General features: G+C 34.0%; 2 protein-coding genes across 6 annotated transcripts; both read left to right on the forward strand.

Annotated features, from left to right (window-relative positions):
* The first annotated feature begins 2,349 nt into the window (after positions 1-2,349).
* Positions 2,350-13,004, forward strand: LOC140886359 (histone-lysine N-methyltransferase EZ1). Of its 4 annotated transcripts, XM_073292899.1 has the most exons (17): positions 2,350-2,620; positions 3,742-3,843; positions 3,919-4,244; positions 4,945-5,106; positions 7,560-7,644; positions 7,819-7,965; positions 8,079-8,126; positions 8,207-8,278; positions 8,510-9,186; positions 9,479-9,632; positions 9,752-9,972; positions 10,213-10,344; positions 11,239-11,329; positions 11,734-11,781; positions 11,845-11,973; positions 12,093-12,170; positions 12,475-13,004. In XM_073292899.1, exons 1-17 carry the CDS (start codon positions 2,573-2,575, stop codon positions 12,664-12,666), a joined length of 2,712 nt encoding a protein of 903 aa, XP_073149000.1. In that variant the 5' UTR covers positions 2,350-2,572; the 3' UTR covers positions 12,667-13,004. The 4 variants fall into 4 exon arrangements, with proteins under 4 accessions (XP_073149000.1, XP_073149003.1, XP_073149001.1 ...); XM_073292902.1 differs by lacking the exons at positions 2,350-2,620; positions 3,742-3,843 and adding an exon at positions 4,754-4,856 and having other exon boundaries at positions 4,106-4,244; positions 4,940-5,106; XM_073292900.1 differs by lacking the exons at positions 2,350-2,620; positions 3,742-3,843 and adding an exon at positions 4,754-4,856 and having other exon boundaries at positions 4,106-4,244.
* Positions 13,005-13,665: 661 nt separating this feature from the next.
* LOC140890605 (PI-PLC X domain-containing protein At5g67130) lies at positions 13,666-17,074 on the forward strand. Of its 2 annotated transcripts, none has more exons than XM_073298518.1 (8): positions 13,666-14,126; positions 14,224-14,357; positions 14,486-14,623; positions 14,733-14,831; positions 14,946-15,249; positions 15,328-15,551; positions 15,632-15,718; positions 16,432-17,074. In XM_073298518.1, the coding sequence occupies exons 1-8, from the start codon at positions 13,982-13,984 to the stop codon at positions 16,612-16,614; spliced, it is 1,314 nt and encodes a 437-aa protein (XP_073154619.1). In that variant the 5' UTR covers positions 13,666-13,981; the 3' UTR covers positions 16,615-17,074. The 2 variants fall into 2 exon arrangements, with proteins under 2 accessions (XP_073154619.1, XP_073154618.1); XM_073298517.1 differs by having other exon boundaries at positions 13,670-14,126; positions 14,235-14,357.
* The last annotated feature ends 5,866 nt before the right edge of the window (positions 17,075-22,940 follow it).

Here is a 22,940-nt window from a genome sequence, read left to right on the forward strand (position 1 = left end):
TCTTGGTCCGTTTAATCATATATAAAAATCCTTTAATCATGTTTTATTAATTCTAACATGATTAGACAAATTAATCTTATAAAATGGAACGGGGCTACTACACTGTCAACCACTCAGTTTTCAGTTGAGTACCCTTGACTGATTTGAGATAGACATCCAGTTGTGGTTCAGTAAAAGTAATAAATTCAGTTGTCAACTTCAGCCTTCAAATATTATTCTAAAGTTCAGTTGAATGTTCTTTTGGTAAGTTCAGTCGCCTTAGTTCAGTCGTATAAATATCCAATAAGCTTAGGACTGATTCCTGATCACGACTGAACTGTCTAGTTGAGTAACTCCGAAAATTTTTCCATTTGCCTCCAGTTGAGTTACTCTTACTAGTTGTCTAGTTTTGCCTTTGATTAATTGTTAAACACCAAAACTTAACTTTATTCTCCAAAAAAATTTAATGTTCCTCGTTTATATATATTTTTATGTTGATAAATTTTTTTAACTTGATGTAATTTGATTTTAAACACCCTTATTCTGTATTCAAACTTTTAAAAAAATAAAAAAATATTAATTTATTTATGTCTCTCACTTTATTTTTTCAAACTCAATCATATATTTTTGTTGATTTTTTTTTTTCTCTAAAAAATAGTATACAAATTTTATTTTTTAAAATCAATTTCACAATTTTATTTTTTATTTAGTATCCCTATTTTGTGTAGTGTTTAAGTCATTTGGGTTAATAAAGATATAAGGAAAAACCCATAAAAAAATATTATTATATTTAAAGATTTGAAGGTATTTTAGTCCTTTTGGTTAATAAAAAGTCAAAAAAGTATGAACAACTCCATTATAAGCATGCGTTACTATAACTTCTGACGCAAGGGGTTTTTAGCCTTTTTTTTTTTTTTTTTTTTTAAAAAAGATGAAGGAATTCATTGTTAATTTATTTTCTATATGGGATTTTATGCTATATTGGAATTTCACTATGAGGTTGAAAGTTATTATCCCAAATTTATAATATTGGCTGCAACTAGAGTTCTCCTAAAATTTCACTATTAGAATTCTAATAGGATTTTTTGCCAAGACTCCTATGGTTACGTGGCTAATAGGCTCCTGCCGCAAATTTACAAATAGATTACTCCGAAACTCTTACTCTCAACCATCACAGTTAATGCGATATGCCCAAAAGTAGGGGGTCTATGATGAATATGATCCGTAATGCCACACATTTTGTTCTGTGATGCAACTAACAACCTACAAAATCTGAACTTTCTAATAGTAATATGCCACTTGATCTTTACGGACCGCCCAAATTTTTTCCAATCGGGTAACTACAATTTTTGGCTACATCAATACCATTCTCCAAAATATTTTCATTTGTTTCCTACAAAATTTAAACCAAACATTTTATTTATCACATGTTATATTTTCCAAAAAACTCATTTCCAAAAGAATTTTTTTTATAACTTATTAGAACGTAGATGATATTAGAAAATCAATAAAAATGAAAATGTATAAAAGAAAATAAACTAGGCTCCGGTTAGATAAAAATACTTATAAAATATTTTTTATAAATGTGTTTTAATATTTTTTATGAAATATTGTAATATTATTTTAAGAATAAATACACGTTTAACTACTATTCTATAAATATATTTTTACAATTTAAAAATAATATGATTTGATTTCCATCATTATATTTAATTTTAAAAATATAAAAAACGCATTTCGATTATAGTTTTAAAACTATATTTGTAAAATAATTTTTCAAAATTTTTTAAATAAAAAGAAATATGTTCTTTTAAAATTTTCTATTATAAAACACACAATTGTACAAATAAAGTTATAGGTTCCGTTTGGACATGTATTTTAAAAACGTTTTTAGTATTTTATAAGTGAAAAAAACTTAAAGTGTGTGTTTGGATAAACGTTTTTTAAATGTTTTAGAAAACTATTTTTTAAAAAGTGTTCTCTAAGTATAGTTTTTGATACTTGAAGAACACTTGAAAGATGTTTTTAGATGTTTTTAACATTAAACCATGAAAAATAAAGATGATCAACATGACTTTTGAAATGTTAAAATGTTTTTATAGAATAGTTGTCTAAACACATATTTATTCTTTTTTTTTTTTGTAAAAGCCAATACATATTTATTTTTAAAACAACTTTAAAAATAATTTATAAAATTTGTTTATAAAACACTTTTATAAAAACATTTTATAAGTATATGTTCAAACGGAACCCTAATCATTTAAAAAATAATTTTATTTGCGACAAATTTTAAAAATAATAATTTTACCGAACAATAATAATGATGAAATCCGCATTCACTGAACAGAACAAAAAGGCCGCGAAGAAAAGTAGTACATAAAAAGGGTGAGCAAACCTGAAAAGCTCCCCTCGTTGGCCCCTCACACCGCCAGCTCCCCAACATCCAATTTTTAGGGTTTTTTTTCAAATTTAGAGTTCAATTTTCGACCCGCCAAATCAAATACCTGAGCCGGCTTTGCATGATTCGGATCTGTAATCGGAGCTCCATTGCCGGATCGAGAGTAAGGCCGGCTCAGCGCGCAATCCACCGACAATGTCGGCTCCCAAAGCCTCCCCCTCCACCTCCGGATCCTACCCCGCGGTAATGTTTTGTATTGCGACCCCTTGAAGCTGCATTCTACTTGAAAATGTTGTTTGAATATATACGCTCACACGCAACGATTTCCATGAATTATTTTAAGTGCATTACGGTAGTTGGAATTCGAACGATGTTTTTGCTTTCTCTTGGATTTTCTGTGGTGTTGGGAGGGGTGGGGATTCGACAGGGAGAAGTTTGTTTGTTTTTTTCCCTTCTTTTCCTAGAACTATGGTTCTTGGTTTATCCGTCTAAGATTAATGTATTTGAATTTTGGGTTTGATGACGGTATGGCTTGAGTAAAGCCATAACTTTAATGCATTTTTTTAATTCTTAAGATTGGTTTTGTACGTGGTTTTGTTTGGTTATTTTAATATGAAGATACTTTTTAATTTAGGGGAATAAGGAATCGAGAACGGATGCTCGGGACAATATGATCCCTGTTGAGCATGACTTTATGCTTATGTAGTACCTTGGGATAATTTGATATGCGCACTTCCATGATTTGTTGAGGGTGTTTAGCATGAATTTATGCTTAAGTCATCTTAAACTTTCCAAATTGAAGTGATTGTAAGTTCAACTTTGGTGAAGGATTGTGTATTGCTATGAAGAAGTGTAGAACAATTTGTTCATCCATTAGAACAACAAAATCTTATTATATATGCAATTTATGTGGCTCAAGTTGAATTAGGTAATCCTCTACATGGTACTCTGGCATTAGCGACCATTTTATTTAATGCAAAAGCTGCTAATAGCTAATTTTCTGTAGACTGAGCAACCTGCATTAGTGAAATTCTTGTTCCTTGAACACAGTTGACAGTTCTTATGAATTTATTTTATCTGAATAACACACATCACTAGGACTACCTTGATTAAATTATATGTTTTCAACTCTTCATCTCCAAAAAACTTTGTTGATAATTGCATGCTTTGAGCACTAACCGTTGTCAGTTACATATGCGTCTCGACTTTTTTTTGGAGTGATAGGCGTCCCAACTCTTCTTTTTGGAGTGATATGAATCTCAACTCTTGGTTTTTTCTTCTGACTTTGCAACTCTATTCTGTTCACTTAAAAATAAATAAGAGGGTAACTTATGACTTGATTGAACTCATTTTTAACTTTACAGATCACTGGGCAGCAAGAATCAATTCCGCCAGCCCGAGAAGTTTCAGCAGTCATTGCTTCTTTAAGGAATCAAGTTGCTCTAGACCGCTCTTTCTATATAAAGGTCGACTCAAATTGTACATAAGATTTTGACCACCTCATGATAATATTGCTAAACTTTTGGTTCCTTTTATATCAGAAGCGTATGGAGGAAAACACAGAGAAAGTTCTTGATGTTACGAAAGATCTATATAAGCTGGCAATGGAGAGAAGAAATTTAAAAATTATTGGCTCTGATCGAAGTGTGGATTTACTGGCAAAAAGGCAGAAGGATGCAATTGATATGCATAATGGTATTGGCACCAGCAATGGAGATAATGAAAGCAGTAGCTCCCAAGAAGATGGATATGCGTCTTCAGCAATACTTTTAGGATCAAGTATCGCAGTCAAGAATGCCGTTCGTCCAATAAAGCTGCCTGAAGTTAAAAAATTACCACCATATACAGCATGGATCTTTTTGGATAGGTGTGTTAAGATTTCTGAGTGTTTAATTTTATTTATGATTCTTCAAATTTCAGCTCCACTCTGCATCCATTTTGATGATTCCATTCATTAGAAACAACGGAAAATATCACTCTGATATCTGTCAGATAACCAAATTGAAAGTTTAGATGGTAGTTTTAGGATTAGAAATTGATTAATCTCCAACTTTATGTCCTGGTTACTGCTTCTTGGTTTATTTTCTTTCTTTATAATCTTTTATCTTAATATTTTAACAGTCAAATGAAGATTAATTTGGCATTCGTGGCAGTATGCATCTGTTGGTTGTCGATTTAAGTTTTTCAATCATTATTACTTGTGCTGATAATTCGAATCTTTTTGTTTTTGTTTTTTTCTCTTTTTGGTTTTTATTTACAATAGTCGTTTTTGTCTCTTCATTGATAAGTAGTTCATTTGTATTTTACATTGATACGTTTTTTAGATGATTCATACCTTCATAAATTATGTGGCAAATTAATGTTTCATGTGCACAGTTCAGGTATTTCCCCCCTCTTTATGTATTATTTTCCTCCGCCCTTTCTTTGGATCTGAAGGATTGGCTACGGGTCAAATTATATATAAAAAGGATCAGAATAAGTATGCACTGTTTTCATCTGCTCATTTTTGCCAAAGATAATGTCATTAGACAAGGAAAATATGTATTTTTAATTTTTCCATAGTGCAGAAATCAGAGAATGACTGAGGATCAGTCTGTGGTTGGTAGAAGGAGAATCTATTATGACCAGAATGGTGGTGAAGCTCTAATTTGTAGCGACAGTGAAGAAGAAGCAAACGAGGATGAAGATGAAAAGAAAGAGTTTGCTGAATCCGAAGATTATATTCTACGGTTGGTACATGTGGCACATAGCTTATAACCACAATTTATTATTCTCTTCTTTTTGTTCTTGAAATCTTGCGCTTGAAGACATCCACATATTCACCTGCCCCTCTTATTTCCTCTTGCTATTTTTGCATTGTGCTGAGCAACTTTGTATGATGGTTATGATCTTGTTTGTTTGATTGGAAATGGTGGATAGTTACGTCTGCTTTTTTCTGTCTGCCATTCCATCATTATAATTGACTCGTCCCGAAGACATCCACATTCTGCTCCTCTTATTTCCTCTTGCTATTTTTCATTGTGCTTAGAAACTTTGTACGATGATTATGATCTTGTTTGTTTGGTTGGAAATGGTGGATTAGTTATGTCTGCTTTATTCTGTCTGCCATTCCATCATTATAATTGACTCGTCCAAAGAAGGTTTAATAGCCATTACCTCATTGATCTGTGGCATAAAGACTGGTTGGCTGTTCTTTTTTCCTTTATCCCATTTCTATGTGCAACTGAGAATTTATTTTGGAGGTTAAATTGTTGAATTTTAAGTTGCAGTTTTTGGTTTCCATTGTCATGACAATGTCAATATGAAATCGGTTCATAGGATTGGGCAATGAAACTTCTTGATCACGTGCTCTAAGATATATGATCTTTTTGTGTGTTTATAAACAATATGAAGTTTAGTTTCTTAGTTAGAAGTTACAAATACCTTGCTTCTAATTTTCTAAGTGTATCACTAGCAGATTACTGTTCTAGTTTATTTGATACTTAATTCGAATGTTTGACAAGAAGTTATGCTCCGCCTTCTGAATCGCCAAGTCTTAATTTATTTCTATGTTTGTGCAAAAATGTGCTCCACACATTCCATTTAAGAAGAAAAACATTGAATATAGGTTTTTGAAGATCTATGACATGAGTGATTAAAGGGGAAGACTTCCTCCGCATGAAAATATCTAATATCTATATCTATATATACATACATATATATATATATACGCACACACACACACACACATATATAAATATAAATATATATAAAACATGAATAAGATTCTGTATTGTTTATTTACTTTTGTGTCCTTGATATATTTGAGTTCCCGATATCCGATATTACCTGTAAATGATTAGTCTTCCGCCCTTTAGTGTTCCGCTTTTGTGTTCTTGATATATTTGAGTTCCTGATATCCGTCTATCCGATATTACCTAAATGATTGGTCTTCCGCCCTCCAGTGTTCTGGATATTATTCATTGATGATTGGTCTTCTGCTCTTTGGTATTCAGGATATTGTCCATTGATGGAGTAAATCAGAATTTGGACCATCACTTTTCTAGATATTTCTTCTATCAATTAATAATTAATTTAGTCTACTAGAATATTGAAGTAGTTTGAAGGGTCTTTTGGTTGACTACTATAGTCAAAGAGTCATATGGGTTTTTGGTATTTTAATTTAATGAGTATAAGTTTTGTGTTAAGGCGGTCCTATAAATAGGACTTAAAAAAATCAATGAAAATTATTCTTTGTCTTGCCAATTGACTTCTAATTTTTCAATGACATCAAAAGACAAAGAACAGTAGAGGAATGAAATTGAATTATCCGTACTAGCAGGAAAAGACGAAGAATCAACTCACGTTAACAAGAAAGATGGAGAGCTAATGAAGTTGCATAAACAAGAGGCAGTACGATACGTGCTAGTGGAAAAAGATGAAGAATCAACTCACATTAACAAAGAAGAAGAACTAATACAGCTGCATAAACAAGAAACAATACAACTACGTAAAAAGAAATAGAAAACACACTCATGAATTATACATAAATGCAGAAATTATTACGAATGTGTCTCATGTTTTAAGTTTTAACTATTTGTAAAATAGATGAGAAAAGTTTATTATCAAATATTAATTTAAATGTTGGTTTTCCACTCAATAAAAATGTTAAAATTTACAGTAAATACAAAACATAATATTGATAAGGTGAATAAATGGTATAATTTTCAAAATAATGGACGTAGTTTTTATATAAAATTGAACATATGAGAGCAATGAAATCCAGAACTTCTAGCCATTTAAAAAAAATCGTCATACTACAATAACTCAATATGTCTACATAAAAAAATTGCTGATTCCTTGGTTCCAAAATGAAAAATTATTAATCATATATAGGGAGAGAATTTTCCACTATTGTATAGACCAAATATAGACATAATTTGGTAAATCAATATCATTGTGCGTCACGTGGTTGTTACTAGTTTAAAATAAAAAGCATGTAAATATTTTTCAAGTTTACAATACACATCCAACAGTAAATGAGGAACCCATTTTCTTTGTTTCATCTGTTATCTCCTTGTAGATACTGAAATTTTCAATTAGCCTTTGAGATGTAGTAAATCGAGAGGAAATAACACGATCAATCCTTGTGTACTAACTTTTGTTTATCATATGATTTTTTTTCATCTTCATTACTTCACAGAAATACCATCAAAGAAATGGGTTTATCTGATGCCACAATCAATTCGTTGGCCCAATGTCTATCAAGAAAAGCTGGCGAAATTAAGGTATGTCTTTAAACTGCAGATGACCAATGAGATGTGCCTTCTTTCTCTTCCTCGTTTGTCCTTCAATACAATCTGAGAAAGAAAATAGAACTGGTCATAACTTTGGTCTAGCTGTTTCCCATTTGTGTTTTGCTGGCTTTACAGAGATAAACTACCATCAAACATCTTATACAGGGAAGATTTGAAGATCTTATCAAGAGTGAGAATGCTATTTGTCATCTGAGCAATGGAAATGTCGAAGGATTTGTGAATCCATATGTCGATAAAGATCTTGATGCTGCTCTAGATTCATTTGACAATCTGTTTTGTCGACGTTGCCTTGTAATCACGATGCTTTGATTTTTCTCATTTCCTGTGGGAGAAGTCTTTTGTTTGCGTGATTCTGTGGTCTGTGCACATTTTTTGTCTTTCTGAAGTTCTCTATATGATCGCAGGTTTTTGATTGTAAACTACATGGATGTTCACAGGACCTTATCTTTTCTGTAAGTTCATTATCTAAGGAGATATTAGCTAATTTGTTTCCACGTAAACTAATTGCTTATTTTGCAAATTTTTGCTTTAGGCCGAGAAACAGATGTCATGGTTCTGTCCGGATGTTGAGAAGGAACCATGTGGGCCACACTGCCACAGGCTTGTATGTTATCTTCTTCTCCTTTTTCACCGTCTCTTCAAATAGTTGGTACAATGACAACTATGAATTTGTATTGCCCCCTTTTAATATATCTTTCCTGAACTATTCTTGAACTCCTTTTGTCCATGAAACATAAATTTTATTGTGAATTATTTGATGCATTTCCAGAGAATCTTCTCCTTATTCCTTCCTAGCATTCTTTTGAAGGCTGATTTGTAGTTTACTTTTCATCAGGTCCTTAAATCAGAGGGTAATGCTATACTGAGCTCTGGCCAGTCAATTTATGAAGAACAAGCTGACCCTGCACCCAATGCCACTACTATGCAAATGCAAAAGAGGAAGCATGTAGGTCCATCTGAGAGGAAGAAATCAAAGTCTTGCCAAAGTGAAAGTGCTTCTTCCTCGGATATTAAACAAGTTACTGATATCACTTCATCACTGAAGAGTACATCTTCCGGAAAATCTGGGAGTGAAAAAAGGAGTAGCAAGAGAATAGCAGAAAATGTTCTAGTGGCTAAATCAAAAAAGCAGAAGAAAATGGCTGCATCTGATTCTGACTCTGTTGCAGGTTGTGGGCTCAGTTTGAAAAATTTGAATCTTCGGAACAGTTCATGTCAAGAAAACGAAGACGCTCGGTCTTCTCAGAGATTGTTATCCACAAGTTCTAGAAAGTCGAGAAGAATACAGTCCTCAGTACTGGATTCTGACAAGTTTTTGCTGGGGGAGGCTGCCAGTGGGGCATCAAATGAGACCGAGGGTAATCAGCCTCTGACTAGCAGTGGTGACACCTTGAAGAAAGAAGAGTTTGTTGATGACAATATGTATAAACTAGTGGTAATTGATAGTAAGTGCTGGAAACCATTTGAGAAGGCCCTGTATGAAAAGGGCATTGGTATTTTTGGACGCAACAGGTTAGACTGAATATTTTTTTATTTTCTTTACTTGATGACCGCTTCCCATGCTCTATGCACTAAGGGCATTAATATAACATTACTGTTTTCCTGACTCAAATGTGTCATGCAATTTATGTTTTATCTTCTTGGTTATGAACATAATGACTGAGAAATAATAATGTTATTATGGTCTAGATTTTTTTAGGCTCAACTACGTCTGCCTATATGCCACATTTTTCAATCTTATAACCTTAATGGGTTGCTTTAGATGCAATGCTATTCTCTGAAGAACTATATATGCTTAATGCAGCTGTTTGATAGCTAGGAATCTTATGAATGGCCTGAAAAACTGTTCAGAAGTCTTCCAGTACATGCATCATTTAGGGAAGGATATATACTCCCGAGCCAGTAATGGGACAACCCTAACAGATGGCTATCTAAAGGCTGATGGTAATGAAACTGTGGTAAGCTGCTTTGTTCTCTTTGTCCATTTTCATACAAAATGACAACATTGGTCTCATAAAAAAAACAAAATGACAAATTTGTTAAACAGATTTCATATTTTCGTTTTGTGTGAAAATAGTGTAATGGTGCCCGAAGAAGATCGAGATTTTTGCGCAGAAAAGGTAGAGTTCGTCGCCTGAAGTACACATGGAAATCTGCAGGTTACCAATCATTCAGGAAACGGATTTCTGAAAGGAAAGACCAGCCTTGTCGACAGTACAATCCTTGTGGATGCCAATCTGCATGTGGAAAAGAGTGTCCATGTCTTGTTAATGGTACCTGCTGTGAAAAATATTGCGGGTAAGCTGACTTTTGTTCTTATGTATTCAGTGGGCTTTTAAAACTTTGATCGGAGTGTTGTTTTTCAAGTTTTTCTGTTTCTATCTGTTTCTCTCGTCCTTGGTGGTTTAACATCATGCTTTAGTTTTCTTGTACTTTCAGTTAAACATCTGTTCCTTCCTTATTGGTTGAAGTTCTAATGCCGTCTGGGCTCGAACACAGGTTTGAATGTTAAATTCCATATACTTTTGTCTGTTTTAGGTGTCCAAAGAGTTGCAAGAATAGATTTAGAGGTTGTCATTGTGCCAAGAGTCAGTGTCGTAGTCGTCAATGCCCTTGCTTTGCCGCCGACAGAGAGTGTGATCCAGATGTCTGCCGAAATTGTTGGATCAGGTAAGGTGTCACTGACTCTATGGTTTCATGTGGCATGGGGTTTAAACTTAGTTGAAATGGATACCAGGGGATCAATTGTGACAAAGCTTTGTTTTGTTTTTTTCTTTTTGTTTGTCTGTTCTATGTTAGCTGTCATTTGGTTTTTAAATTACTAGTAGAAAGAAAGAGTACAGCTTTTGACCCATGCTTGGTTTTGTTCATGGGGTCTACTTGCTGAGGTTCAGTGATTTTTTTGGAATATGGTACTAAGGTTCCATTTGAATATGTTATTTAAAAACGTTTTTGGTGTTTTATTTGCGAGAAAAAAACTTAAAAGTATGTGTTTGGACAAGATTTTTTATAAAATGTTTTTGAAAAATATTTTTTAAAAAGAGTTATTTAAGTATAGTTTTTTAAGAACACTTGAGAGTTGTTTTTAAATGTTTTTAGAATAGAACTATGGAAGGCAAATATGAACAACATTACTTTTGTGATGTTAAAATGTTTCTATAGAATAATTGTCCAAACGCATATTTATTCTTAAAACAACTTTTAAAACATTTTATAAAAAGTTTTTAAAAATCACTTTTATAAAAACATTTTATAAGCACATGTCCAAATGAAACCTAAATGTTTTACAGGCACTATGTAATGCCAAGTTTACAACTTGCTAATTGCTATGATCTACATTTTATTATTATTTTTTTGGTAGAGTTATGAACAAGAAAATTCCAGTATTTGTTATCACGTTTTTTACACAATTTGGCTATTCCTAAAATGCTATTTTGATGAACTCCATAACATCCGAGCAATCTGATATTCTTTGATTCTGATATATAATAATGGTTAATTTCTGAGAGAGTAGATTTATTCTACTTTTGTGGATTAATTATGCTGTTTGATTTGGTTTGACAGTTGTGGTGACGGCACCCTTGGGGTGCCTTCTCAAAGAGGTGATAATTACGAATGCAGGAATATGAAGCTTCTTCTGAAACAACAACAGAGGGTAATACACTATCCTTTTCAAGCTTCCCACTCGAGGGAATATTTTTCATATTGTTTGTTTCTTTGCTAACTTCAGAGAACTTTGTTATTTGGGTTTTGGGTGGGGGGGTGGGGGGTGGGTGGTGGAGGAGGAGGTATTACTATTACTGAACTGCGTGTAATGACCCGATACTTTTGCTTTGTCCGGTCTGCACTGTCAAGGCTCAAAATGATTTTTTTTCTTTTTCTACTAATATTTTATTTTTTGATCCTGAATGGCAATCAATGTTTAAGCAACTAATTCCCACTCAATTTTGTTAGATTCTAAATTTTTTGTGAGCCTAAAGTCTCAACTCTCAAGCATCTTTCGACATGGAGTAGTTTGAGGTGTAGTTCTGAACTTCCGATGGTATTTTGTGCTTTCAGGTTTTACTGGGGAGATCCGATGTATCAGGTTGGGGAGCATTCTTGAAGGTAAAATTCAGAATATGATGTGTAGAAAATTTGTCTGACAACTCACAAGTAGTCGCACTGCAGAATAGCGTCGGTAAGCATGAATATCTTGGAGAGTACACTGGTGAGCTAATATCACACCGTGAAGCTGACAAGCGTGGCAAGATATATGATCGTGAAAATTCTTCATTTCTCTTTAACCTAAATGACCAGGCATGATATATTGTAACCGCCAAGTATTTCTTATCTATGCTTACAACTCCCCCATGTCCTCCGTAAATCTGTAGAAATTTAAGAAAAAACGATAGTGATGATTTTTTCCTCATTTTCAGTTTGTGCTTGATGCTTATCGGAAGGGCGACAAATTGAAGTTTGCCAATCATGCACCCGATCCAAATTGCTATGCAAAGGTAACTGGTACAACACCATTGATTTATCATGCAATGATCATCCGTACATCACATTCTCTTGTTATACTAAAGTCCTATGCATCACCATTTCAACATAAATCATGACTCTTATCGTCATCATACAAATTAAAGTATGGATTTACAGGTCTTTTCATTAAATAGGCTTGCCTCCCCTGTGTATTTCAATACATTGTGGAGGGTCAAATTAATTTTTTTTTTTGACCACTCCCTTAAATGCTAATCTTCCATGAATTTACTTCGTCTCTTCCAGTATCGGATTTTATCTATTTCAAACTTTTGTCAGGTCATTATGGTAGCAGGAGATCACAGAGTAGGCATATTTGCCAAAGAGCGAATTTGTGCTGGAGAAGAATTGTTTTATGATTATCGTTACGAAGCGGACAGAGCTCCAGCATGGGCAAAGAAGCCTGAGGCATCTGGTACTAAGAGAGAAGAAGGGGCTCCTTCGAATGGCCGTGCCAAGAAACACACTTAATTGGATTCTATTAATTTATCAAGACAGATGTCATTTGTTCCTGACAAAAAAATCAACCTTGAAACACCCTTTCTGGCCGAGGTTCTGATCATTTAGTTGCTGGAGGTAGGGTAACCGTACTCATCTCCGGAGTAAACCTAAACTGATTCTTTTGTTCGTGGGATACTTTATTATCGAGTCTATTCAACAAAACAGGAAACAACAGACAGAGTTGTGCTTTTTTTGTTTTTGTTTTTGTTATTTTTACAATTGAAATTCAGTTGTAAAGCATCTTATTGGTTAACTCTAATTAGCGAAAGGTCATTTTCAAGGCAATTACTTATATGCTGACTATGCAATGTGGTAAATGCTAATCAATTATTCTTCCCTGAGACAGTGAGACCCAGTCCCAAGTTTTTGTACAAGTTTTCTGCTGATGTATGTGCTTGACACTTTACTATTTGGATTAAGGATCAAAGATGGACGTGGGTTGTCCTAAATCAGTTCTAGGCCCAGGAAGCTTGTTGCCTGGTCGGGCTTGAAAGGTTGGCTTGTAAGAGCCTGGTAGGGAGGGTTCAACCAAGCTTAAAACTTAGTCGTGCCAGCCTAAATTTTGGCTTTAATTGGTGTCATCTTCATTACAAAAACGATTTTTGTGTTTACCTAATGGTGGCACTCGAGTAAACTGGGAAATTCCTGCTTATTTCAGCATTTATAAACATCAACGGGTACAATGGGGATGTATACATGGAGTTGCATATTCAGCGAACTCATATTTGAAAAATGATTACCTAAAACAATCATGTATTTGCACGTATATGTGGACACCAGATAACATATACCCACCACATGAAGCCGCAGAAGAAGGATTACCTTAATCAAGTGCTTCACTTTTTAAAGTTAATATGATAACAAATGTGTCACTCCAACATCAAATCAAAACTCATTTACTTACGCTCTTTTTATTTTTATATTTTTTTTAATTTTAATTTCTTCTGATGTATTATTACTAAATTCCACCTAAACTACCCCGAAGGCTGAAACAAGAAATCGTATGCAAAATCCCAAAAGTGCTCTACTACTTGAGAAGGCCGTTGGTGTCCTTTCTCGTTTTCTTTGTTGGATTGATTGGGGACGTTCTGTGGGGTGGTAGTAGAGAGTAAAGGGGTTTTCTTTCTTTTTTTTTTTTATTTATATATATTCAAACACAGACAAATATCTAAATCATCTAAATCATCATTATATTAACTTTTGCTTTCTGTCCTTTTCTATTTTATGCTTGAATGGATTTACTTTTCCTCATTGCCACTGCCATTTTACGACACCCGATGTTGGCATGTTTGGCGGAGCTCCGTGGTATGAAGCCACGCTCAATTTTTCCCATTGGGCGCCATATTTTTCTATTGCAAGTTGTGTTATTTCTTTTCTTCTCACCTCTGTTCATTCCCACCTCCACCGCCTGCTCCAATGGCAATTGTCAGGTATTTCAGCTGATTAACACTTTTCTTTCTGTATTTTTGAGTGGATCCTTACATTTCTTGGCGTCTTGTCCCTTGTAATTGAGCTGAGTCTTTTAAGAGTTTGGGCAGCTTCTGGAATCCTGTGTTTCTGCTATTGACTGTGGGCCTGGTCTGTACTGTGGGAACTGCCCTTCACTTGGCAAGAATCAACCTTATTGCATTAGGGGTCAAGCGACTGCACCAGCTTCTATTGTAATGAATTCTGATCTTAACTCCTCCTTTTGTCTTTGTCTAGTATTCAAGAATTCTCTACTTATTTTCTTGATTTTGAGGTTTGGTAGTAATTACTTTGTGGTTGTGCAACATTCTGAAAATGATAGATTAGTGGGCTGCCCTTCAACAAGTACTCTTGGCTGGTGGCACATAATGCCTTCTCCCGTGTGGATGCACCCTTGTTGACTGGTGCCCAAAGAGTTACTTTTTACAATCAAGAAGACACTGTTACTAATCAATTGATGGTATGCAAATTGTATGCCTTTTTGTTACATTTTTAAGATAAGATAAGAAAAACTGCTTCTATGTTACTCGGCTATTGAGTTTTTTTTTGGGTATTTGGACATGGCATAGAATGGAGTAAGGGGACTTATGCTGGATATGTATGACTTCGAGAACGATATTTGGTTATGCCATTCATTCCGTGGCCAATGCTACAACATCACCGCATTTGTAATTTCTAGCTTCCTTTCTCCAATAAATTTTAGTTTTACCTAGTGCGATATTGGATATACTTTGTTCTAAACTATTTTTGTAATGTGTCTTTAAAAAATGGAAACAAGATAGGAACCTGCAATAAATACACTGAGAGAAGTGGAAGTATTCTTGACTCAAAATCCTTCGGAAATTGTTACTATCATAATTGAGGATTATGTTCATACGCCAAAAGGGCTAACAAGGGTGTTTGCTGATGCTGGTTTGGACAAGTATTGGTATCCGGTTTCGAGGATGCCCAAGAAGGGAGAAGATTGGCCGACTATTAATAACATGGCAAGAAACAATTATCGTCTATTGGTTTTCACTTCTGATTCTTCAAAGGAGGCTACTGAGGGAATTGCATACCAGTGGAAGTACATGGTGGAAAATGAGCGTAAGTATCCGTAGTAGATTATGAATTTGATTCAAGTGTTTTGTACAAAAAAGATCTTGATCCTGTTATGTGTTTCAGCTGGAGATCCTGGAATTATACCTGGTTCATGCCCGAATAGAAAGGAATCAAAGCCACTCAATTCAAGAACTGCCTCTCTATTTCTAATGAACTACTTTCCAACCATGCCAGTTCAAAGTGAAGCTTGCAAAGAGCATTCTTCCCCGTTATCTGATATGGTTGCAACCTGTTATAAATCAGCCAGGAATCTGTTGCCCAACTTTTTAGCTGTGAATTTTTACATGGTATTGACATTTTAAACTTGAAGAAACTTATTGTACGTATAATTTTAGTTGTAAGCATTACCATTAATTTCCATGTGCAGAGAAGTGATGGAGGAGGTGTTTTCAATGTTTTGGATTACATGAATGGCCAGTCATTGTGTGGGTGCAGCACTGTATATGCCTGCCAGGTTTGTCAACTCTCTCCTGAAAATTACATTATTTCAGGAAAACAGTGAGATGCAAATACGAAAATGTAGCTGACATGTGATGATGTGATTATTAAGAGCAATCATGCTATAGCATATGTATTATCAAAATTGGATGTTTCGTTCATCAAGAGCTGTTAGAAATTTATGAATGGATTTGGTTTTATCCAGAGAAAAGTGATTTCCAACTTGCAAGTGTATTATTCTTTTCATCTTTTATTCTTTTCAAATAGAGTTGGGCTCATAAACTGGGAGTAGCTTATTGTTTGTGATAGTTTATTGTCATATGAATGTCGATCCATTTCAAATCTGGTGCTCTATCTGAAATTAGATTTTCTCGGTGGAGATGTTTGTGATTCATTCAACTACTTATAGAATTGTCAGAGTGGAAAAATTGAACTTGCCAAACAAGTGCGAGGCCCAGGCCCCTCTATCTCCTTGATTTCTTTCAGCTTTACAAGTCCTTAAACTTGCTTTTTTGGCACCCTTGGTGTTGTTCACCGGCTCCTGCCCCACTTGTCAGGGGTGGATCTAGGAATTTGGGGAAAGTGAGCAAGAGTAACTAGATAATTTGTTTGGGGGCAAAACTTGTTTTAAAAATCAGGCCATAAAATTTCGAAACAATTTTCTTTTGATAGGCCACTAGTCATATAAAAGAAAATTGAGTAGCTTAATACTAAATGGACTTGTTGCAGGCTGGAGCACCGTTTGGAAGCTGCAAAACTATTTCTGTGTCAAACACAACTCAGCCTGCCTCTGCAACTGATGGGAGCTTTTCGGGTTCTGTTCAGTTAACGAGCTACGCTGCAGTCATCATTGTCCCTCCTCCATCGTTTCTATGCCTGTTACTTTTTCTTGTGTCCATTTCTTTTCTGTGACCATAATTAAAAAATGGATTCGACCATTCAGTCTATAGAAGTTGAAATAGAATGGATTTACTGGATTTTGTCTGAGCCAGATATGTATCCAACAGCGGTATGCAATATGTGGAGTTCATTGTCTTGAAGCAGATTGTGAGAAGTTTCACATAGATTTATCATACGAAGAAGAAAGCCGGCCAAGTGCCAAATACACATCCTGTGTTCTGCATATTTTTCGGTTTTGAATATTTGTTGCTTGTCCGTTGCTTAGAAAGCCTAACCATCGAGACATTTTATGTTCTGATATTAAACAGATGCATATGCTGTGAATATTTGGTCAAGTTAATTGAATATAAGTATTTTATATGATAAAATTGTATTTTGCCACTGGATGATGTTTTCATTTGATCGTGTTTGGCTCTCCTTTAAATCATGGAAATTTACTGAAATCCAAGTTTTGATCCGAGTTGCAAATCTTGAAAGAGTGGGTGCCCGGTTAGCCAACTTGTGGCTAAGGGCTTTTGTGACTCTATGTATAAACAATATTTGTTTAATATAATTTACATTCATTAATGGCATTTTCTTTGTCTTTCTTCATATTGTTATATTGTGATATACTATTGATGTTTTGATAAAGACCTTGAATATACTATAGTGTAAGTAAGATGAGATAGTGAATAAAGAGAGATCACTATTATGAAACACATCTTATAGTCACTGTATATTCTAAACAGTTCCTAGTCAATTGAGCCGCCCGCTAATAAGGATAAGGATCGCTCGAGATTGAGACTAGCATTTGTGATGCCAAGTACCACGTTTCATTGGTAATGGACATGGAGATGTTCAAAGCATGCAAATGGATATTCATATGATAATTGATCGAACTACCCTATTCGGACTTTCCAAGTGGTTCACTTATCGAGTGGATAAAGTCCGCGGTTTTGGTTGTACACCATTAGTCCTTTCTACTTGAAACATCATTGAGACTCTATATGCTAGTACTGTACTTTGACTCGTTTACCGACTCTATTGAGGTCAACATGTGTCGGGATTGGGTACAGTTACGACACATATAGGAGTCGATGCTTTGTTGTCAAGGATTCACTACATACTTGCGAGTGTGGATATCCTATGCGATCTGAGGAGATATTAGTGTGACGAATCTCTGGCCAGAGTACATGATGTGTTTTAGGTTACTCGGTTTTCCTAGTAACACATGCGATGTCACTATTTGATCTCCAAGATGTAATGCATAGTTATCGAATCTCGAACGACTCTCGATACACCAATGGTTGTTGATTCGATCGGGATATATGGATGAAGGGACCGTACTGTACGCTAACCAAAATCTACTGGTTCTTGCAGGCACTATCAGTGATACCTAGGGAAATCATGGGGCGATGTTGCTAGGCGCTCTTACCATGATTCGATGGGTAAGTCGGAAATTGTTGTTCCGAGTCACAAGGAGTTGTGAGCACACGGCTAGTTGTATCCCTGAACCATGAGGGTCACACAAGTAATGGATTACTAAACCCCGTTGAGATAGTTAAATTTAAAGAGTTAAATGTAATGAAAGAGAAGTTGGACTTCTTAACTAAAAGGGAGTGGAATTTCCTAAAATGACATAGGGATGGACATTTTTGGAAATCACTGAATTCGGATTCAGAAAAAATTATCTTGACTTTAAAAGGTGCAGAAATGGTTTCTGTGCACATTGGTGAAATCGGTTTATCAATCGGAGTCATGATGAATTTTATATTAATTTCTATAATAACGGGCTTGGCTTGTTGGGCTTAAGTTATGGATTATGGGCCCTAAGGAGTTAGAGTCCTAACATAATTATAACTTAATCTAGTATAGAAATTATATATATATACATATGTAGGGTTCGAAATTCTCACTAATTCCTCCTTGCAATTTTCGAACACTACATAAAATTTCTGAGGGATTTTTCAAAAATTCCCTTCTCCCTTTTGAGAAAATTCGGTCTGTGATTTTTCCAAAAAATCACTTTCTGAATTAACAGATCAAATCTGTTTATTCTCTTCGATAAACATCTGATTGATTTCTAGTGCAATCAATCAGAGAGTTTTTGTTTTCTATTCGTGGACTTAATTCCGGAGGTTGATTGTGATAGTCATCGGTTTTCGGGATTTACAAGAATAGCAGATTAAATTCTGTTGGAGTCCATAATCAAGCCTTTGCTTGAATAGGTAAAAATATTTAATTGTGTATTTATATTTTTACTTGTAACAATTTTAATCGTTAGGATTTGATACCCACGATATGGAATCGTTCCATATCGAAAAATAAAAAAATTTAAACTTCCGCTGCTCCGGGTATCACATCCGTGTGATCAGAGAACGCATGTTCCAACAGTGGTATCAAAGCCAGGTCGTAATCTTTGATCAAACGATTAAAATTAATCGATTGTACAAAATTTTTAGCCTCGGTTTTTTGAAACAAAACGAAAATTTTTAAAATTAAATTTGAACAGGGCAACGGGGCAGCGATCGTCGCTGCCCAAAAGGGCAGCAATCGTTGCTGCCCAGGGCAGCGATCTCGCTGCCCAGGGCAGCCTAGGGGCATCCCCGGCCCCACGTCTGCCCGCGGAAAATTAAATTTTTTATTTTTTTTTTCAGAATTTTAAATTTTTGAAATTTTAGTTTTTGGTCTGATCGAAAATTGTTTTTGATTGGTCCACAAGGCATCGGATCAAATTGTTTGAGTCCGAAATTTTTAAAATTGATTTTTGGACAAATTTGAATTTTTTGAAAATTTATAAATTTTATCCGTTAAATTAGATTTTATAAAATTAAGGCAAACACTTGTATGAGACTGTTTTATGGGTCATGTTCGTGCAACGGATTCGGGTCGGATTAACCCATTTTTTTAACCCGTGAGATTCAATTCTCAGTCTTGACTCTATTTTCTCCCAATTTTTCGTATTGGCCTTCTTGTTTTTGAGATTCCGCATTCGCCTACTTTCAATCGACAAGATCGCTGCTATTTTCCCAGCTTCTCAATCGCTTTCATCCATCTGAAATCTTTGGCTACATTGAAGAACGAAGATCGCGAAGATTGCTACTATATTGAGGTCTAAATTTCCTGTTTTAAAAAAATCTGAAATCGGCAAGATCCCTGAGAAATTTTATTTATTATCGAGTCTTTGTTGATCTCTTTAGCCATTGTATTTCTTTGTTTGGATTTCAGCCATACAAAGGATCATATCAGTTACTTTGTCGCAGGCAAAGAGGGAGATGATCATGTTGTCTTTAACGGAGACACATTGGTGAGCCAGAAAGTTTCATCTTGGGACTTGTTGCTATAAATTTGACACTTTTTTGCGAATTATTTACCCATGGGAAACTTGAAATTAGATTTTGTGGTATTAGCAGCAAGGCATGATTATTTGGTCTGGAACCGATATGATGAACAAGTTAAGCTAAAACTTCATGGAACACTGGAGCTTTTGCTTTTGTTACCTTGTTATCCCATTGGCTTGAGCAAACTTGTTCACTTTATGTGTTGGGCTTTCTGATAAATCAAATACAATTCTCATTCCTTATCCTTGTTGGGTTTTGTAACTGTGTATCTGGACTAAATATGCAGCTTTGTTGCTTGAGCTCCGGGCTATTTTTCTGTTGTGGCAAAGTGAGAGCTGAATTGATTGATTGCTTCATGCTGCAATTGTATATTTGGAAGTGTCATTTTATTTAAACATAGCCTTCCTTTTCGGGGATTTTTTTTTTTTTTTGGACTTATTGTTGGAGAAGGGTTCTAATGGCATTGACATCAAGGTTCGTGATGTCTTGAGAAGCCAGAATCTTGGAAAGTTTGTCACTTAAATAGTCCACCTCTCTCTCCAGTTTCTTGATGTAATTGCATGTTTTCTTGAGAACTTTTGAGGCTGGCATCTATTATTTCTTACAAGAATATATAATTATACCAAAAAACGATGCATTGAAACTAAAGCAAATTAATTAAAGGAAACAAAAAAATTAAGAAGAAATAGTGAGTACCCTTGATTTGCGTCTTGAGCTCGAATCCGCTGGCAACAATGCTTGTAATTTCGAGATCGTAATTAGCCGCCTCATTTTCCGTAAATCTCGAAACTTTGGCCCTTCTGTTTGGCATAATATATCTTGTATGATTATTACATAAACTAACAACTTCGGGGGTTTTTGGTTATTGCTCTGTAGGCATGTTGGCTATGCTTCATGTTATAGATATGGTCTTGCTTTATTCCGAAGCAAATTTAAGGAGGATATTGTACTTTTCTTGTTAATTGTCCGTTTGGTAGATTTAGTTCACCAAATCAACTAAGCATTTGTTCGCAGTGCTATGTTGTTTTTGTATATACTATGTAGTCATGATGTGTATGTATTTTGGATTTTACGTGCTGCTATGATGCATATAAAATGTTTTAGCTGCTAATTGCAGATCACACGACTGTTTTAGCTGCTATTATTAGCTATTCAATCGGTTTGTTTATAGGATGCTTGAAGTGGAAAACGTTTCTCTTTCGAGAATTTAAGCTCAAAAGATCGAATCAAGCTTGCATGATTTAAATATGTTAGTGCGTTTTTTATGATGTGTGTGTAGATCAAACTCTAATAACTTATACGCGAAGCTTATAGGAACCATCCTTTAGTCATTAAAGCAGATGAGCAGGTTTATAATTGAGTTGTGGGAGGCATGTATTGATGGCTTATTTTAAGAACACTGAATTGCTACCTGAGAGAAGAGGCATTGCTGGTGTGGTCAGTAAGTCTCTGGATCAAAGTGAGCAAAAGTCACGGGCTTATCGTCAAGGGAGGAGGTTTGGTCGGATTTCTGGACAAGGATTCTTGTTTTGGTTGTTGTCCCTTGTGCTCTTTTTCATATATTTGGCTTATCTTGGTTTAAAGATACATTTTCACGGTGAGTGAATGCCTTTAAACTTCACTGATCTCACCAGTTAAAACTTTCTTTTGGATTTGATAATTTTGATGTTTTGTAAAACTGCCATACATGCCCATATGCGAGACCTTTCTTATAGTTAGAGGCATGCTGCTGTGGCTACCTGTTGACGATAATGTGAATCTTTTCTCCTCTTACGTTTAGTTTTTAATTTTTATCAAAGGTTTTTGTAGGTGGTTGAAAACCAAGATGCTTCTCATAATTCGAGATTTCATGTCCCTATCCGACGGGATCCCGAATATTTGGACATAAAAATATTAGTTTTTATGTTATAAGTATTACTTTTTATGTAAAAAAGTATTACTTTTTTAGGACTAAATTATTACTTTTCACGTTTGTTTATTTAACATAGAAATTCTTTTTTTTTTCGTCAAAAGTATTACTCTTTATGTCAAAAGTATTGGATTTTATGTTCAAAGTATTACTTTTAATATACGCTTATTTGACATACAAAAATATTATTAAGTAATATTTTTTATGTCAAAAATATTACTTTTTTGATCAATAAAATTAATTTTTATGTCAAAATTATTATTTCTAAGTTATGTTTATTTGAATTAAAAAGTATTATTTTTTGGTCAAAAGTATAAATTAATATTTTTATGTCAAAGGTATTAATTTTTTAGTTAAACATATTAGTTTTTATGTCAAAAGTATTATTTCTATCGTATCCTTATTTGCATGTGAAGTATTACTTTTTATGTTAAACGTATTAGTTTTATGTCAAAAGTATTGTATTGTAATATATGTTTATTTGACATAAAAAGTATTATTTTTTGGTCAAAAAATATTAGTTTTATATAAAATATTAGTTTTATATATAAAAAAAGTATTACTTTTCTGGGTTTAAAGTATTGGTTTTTGTGCTAAAAGTATTACGTTTTATGTTAAAAATATTACCTTTTAATATTTGCTTATTCGAAATAAAAAATTACTACTGTTTGGGTAAACAAATATTAGTTTTTATGCTAAAAGTATTAGTTTTTGTGTGAAAAATATTACTTCATAATATATGCTTATTTGACATAAAAACAATATTATTTTTTGATCAAAAGTATGAAGTATTACCTCTACTCTAACGTATTATTATTTAACATATAAAGTATTGTTTGTTTGGTCAAAAATATTATATTTTATGTTAAAAGTATTAGTTTTTATATCAAAATTATTAGTTCTAATGTATTCTTAATTATTTGACAAATAAAATATTATTTTTTTGACCAAAAGTATTATTTTTTATTCTTAAGGTATTATTTTTTATGCTGAAAATATTAATTTTAAAGTATGCTTATTACTTATTATGTTAAAAGGATTAGGTCCATTACCATTAAATTACGATGAAGACGAGGATATATATAGACGAATAAAATCATACGAGTAGA

Source organism: Henckelia pumila, chromosome 3, assembly GCF_033568475.1.
Source record: "Henckelia pumila isolate YLH828 chromosome 3, ASM3356847v2, whole genome shotgun sequence".
In the NCBI taxonomy this organism is placed as follows: Eukaryota; Viridiplantae; Streptophyta; class Magnoliopsida; order Lamiales; family Gesneriaceae; genus Henckelia; species Henckelia pumila.

What these genes read in the sequence shown, in the direction of transcription:
- LOC140886359 (XM_073292899.1), top strand. Translation starts at nt 2,573, where the DNA reads ATGTCGGCTCCCAAAGCCTCCCCCTCCACCTCCGGATCCTACCCCGCG. An exon ending in CACAGGACCTTATCTTTTCT is followed by an intron (nt 8,127 to 8,206) that starts GTAAGTTCATTA and finishes TTTTTGCTTTAG; the next exon opens with GCCGAGAAACAGATGTCATG. An exon ending in GTTGGGGAGCATTCTTGAAG is followed by an intron (nt 11,782 to 11,844) that starts GTAAAATTCAGA and finishes GTCGCACTGCAG; the next exon opens with AATAGCGTCGGTAAGCATGA.
- LOC140890605 (XM_073298517.1), top strand. Translation starts at nt 13,929, where the DNA reads ATGGATTTACTTTTCCTCATTGCCACTGCCATTTTACGACACCCGATG. An exon ending in GCTCCAATGGCAATTGTCAG is followed by an intron (nt 14,127 to 14,234) that starts GTATTTCAGCTG and finishes GAGTTTGGGCAG; the next exon opens with CTTCTGGAATCCTGTGTTTC. An exon ending in GTACATGGTGGAAAATGAGC is followed by an intron (nt 15,250 to 15,327) that starts GTAAGTATCCGT and finishes TATGTGTTTCAG; the next exon opens with CTGGAGATCCTGGAATTATA.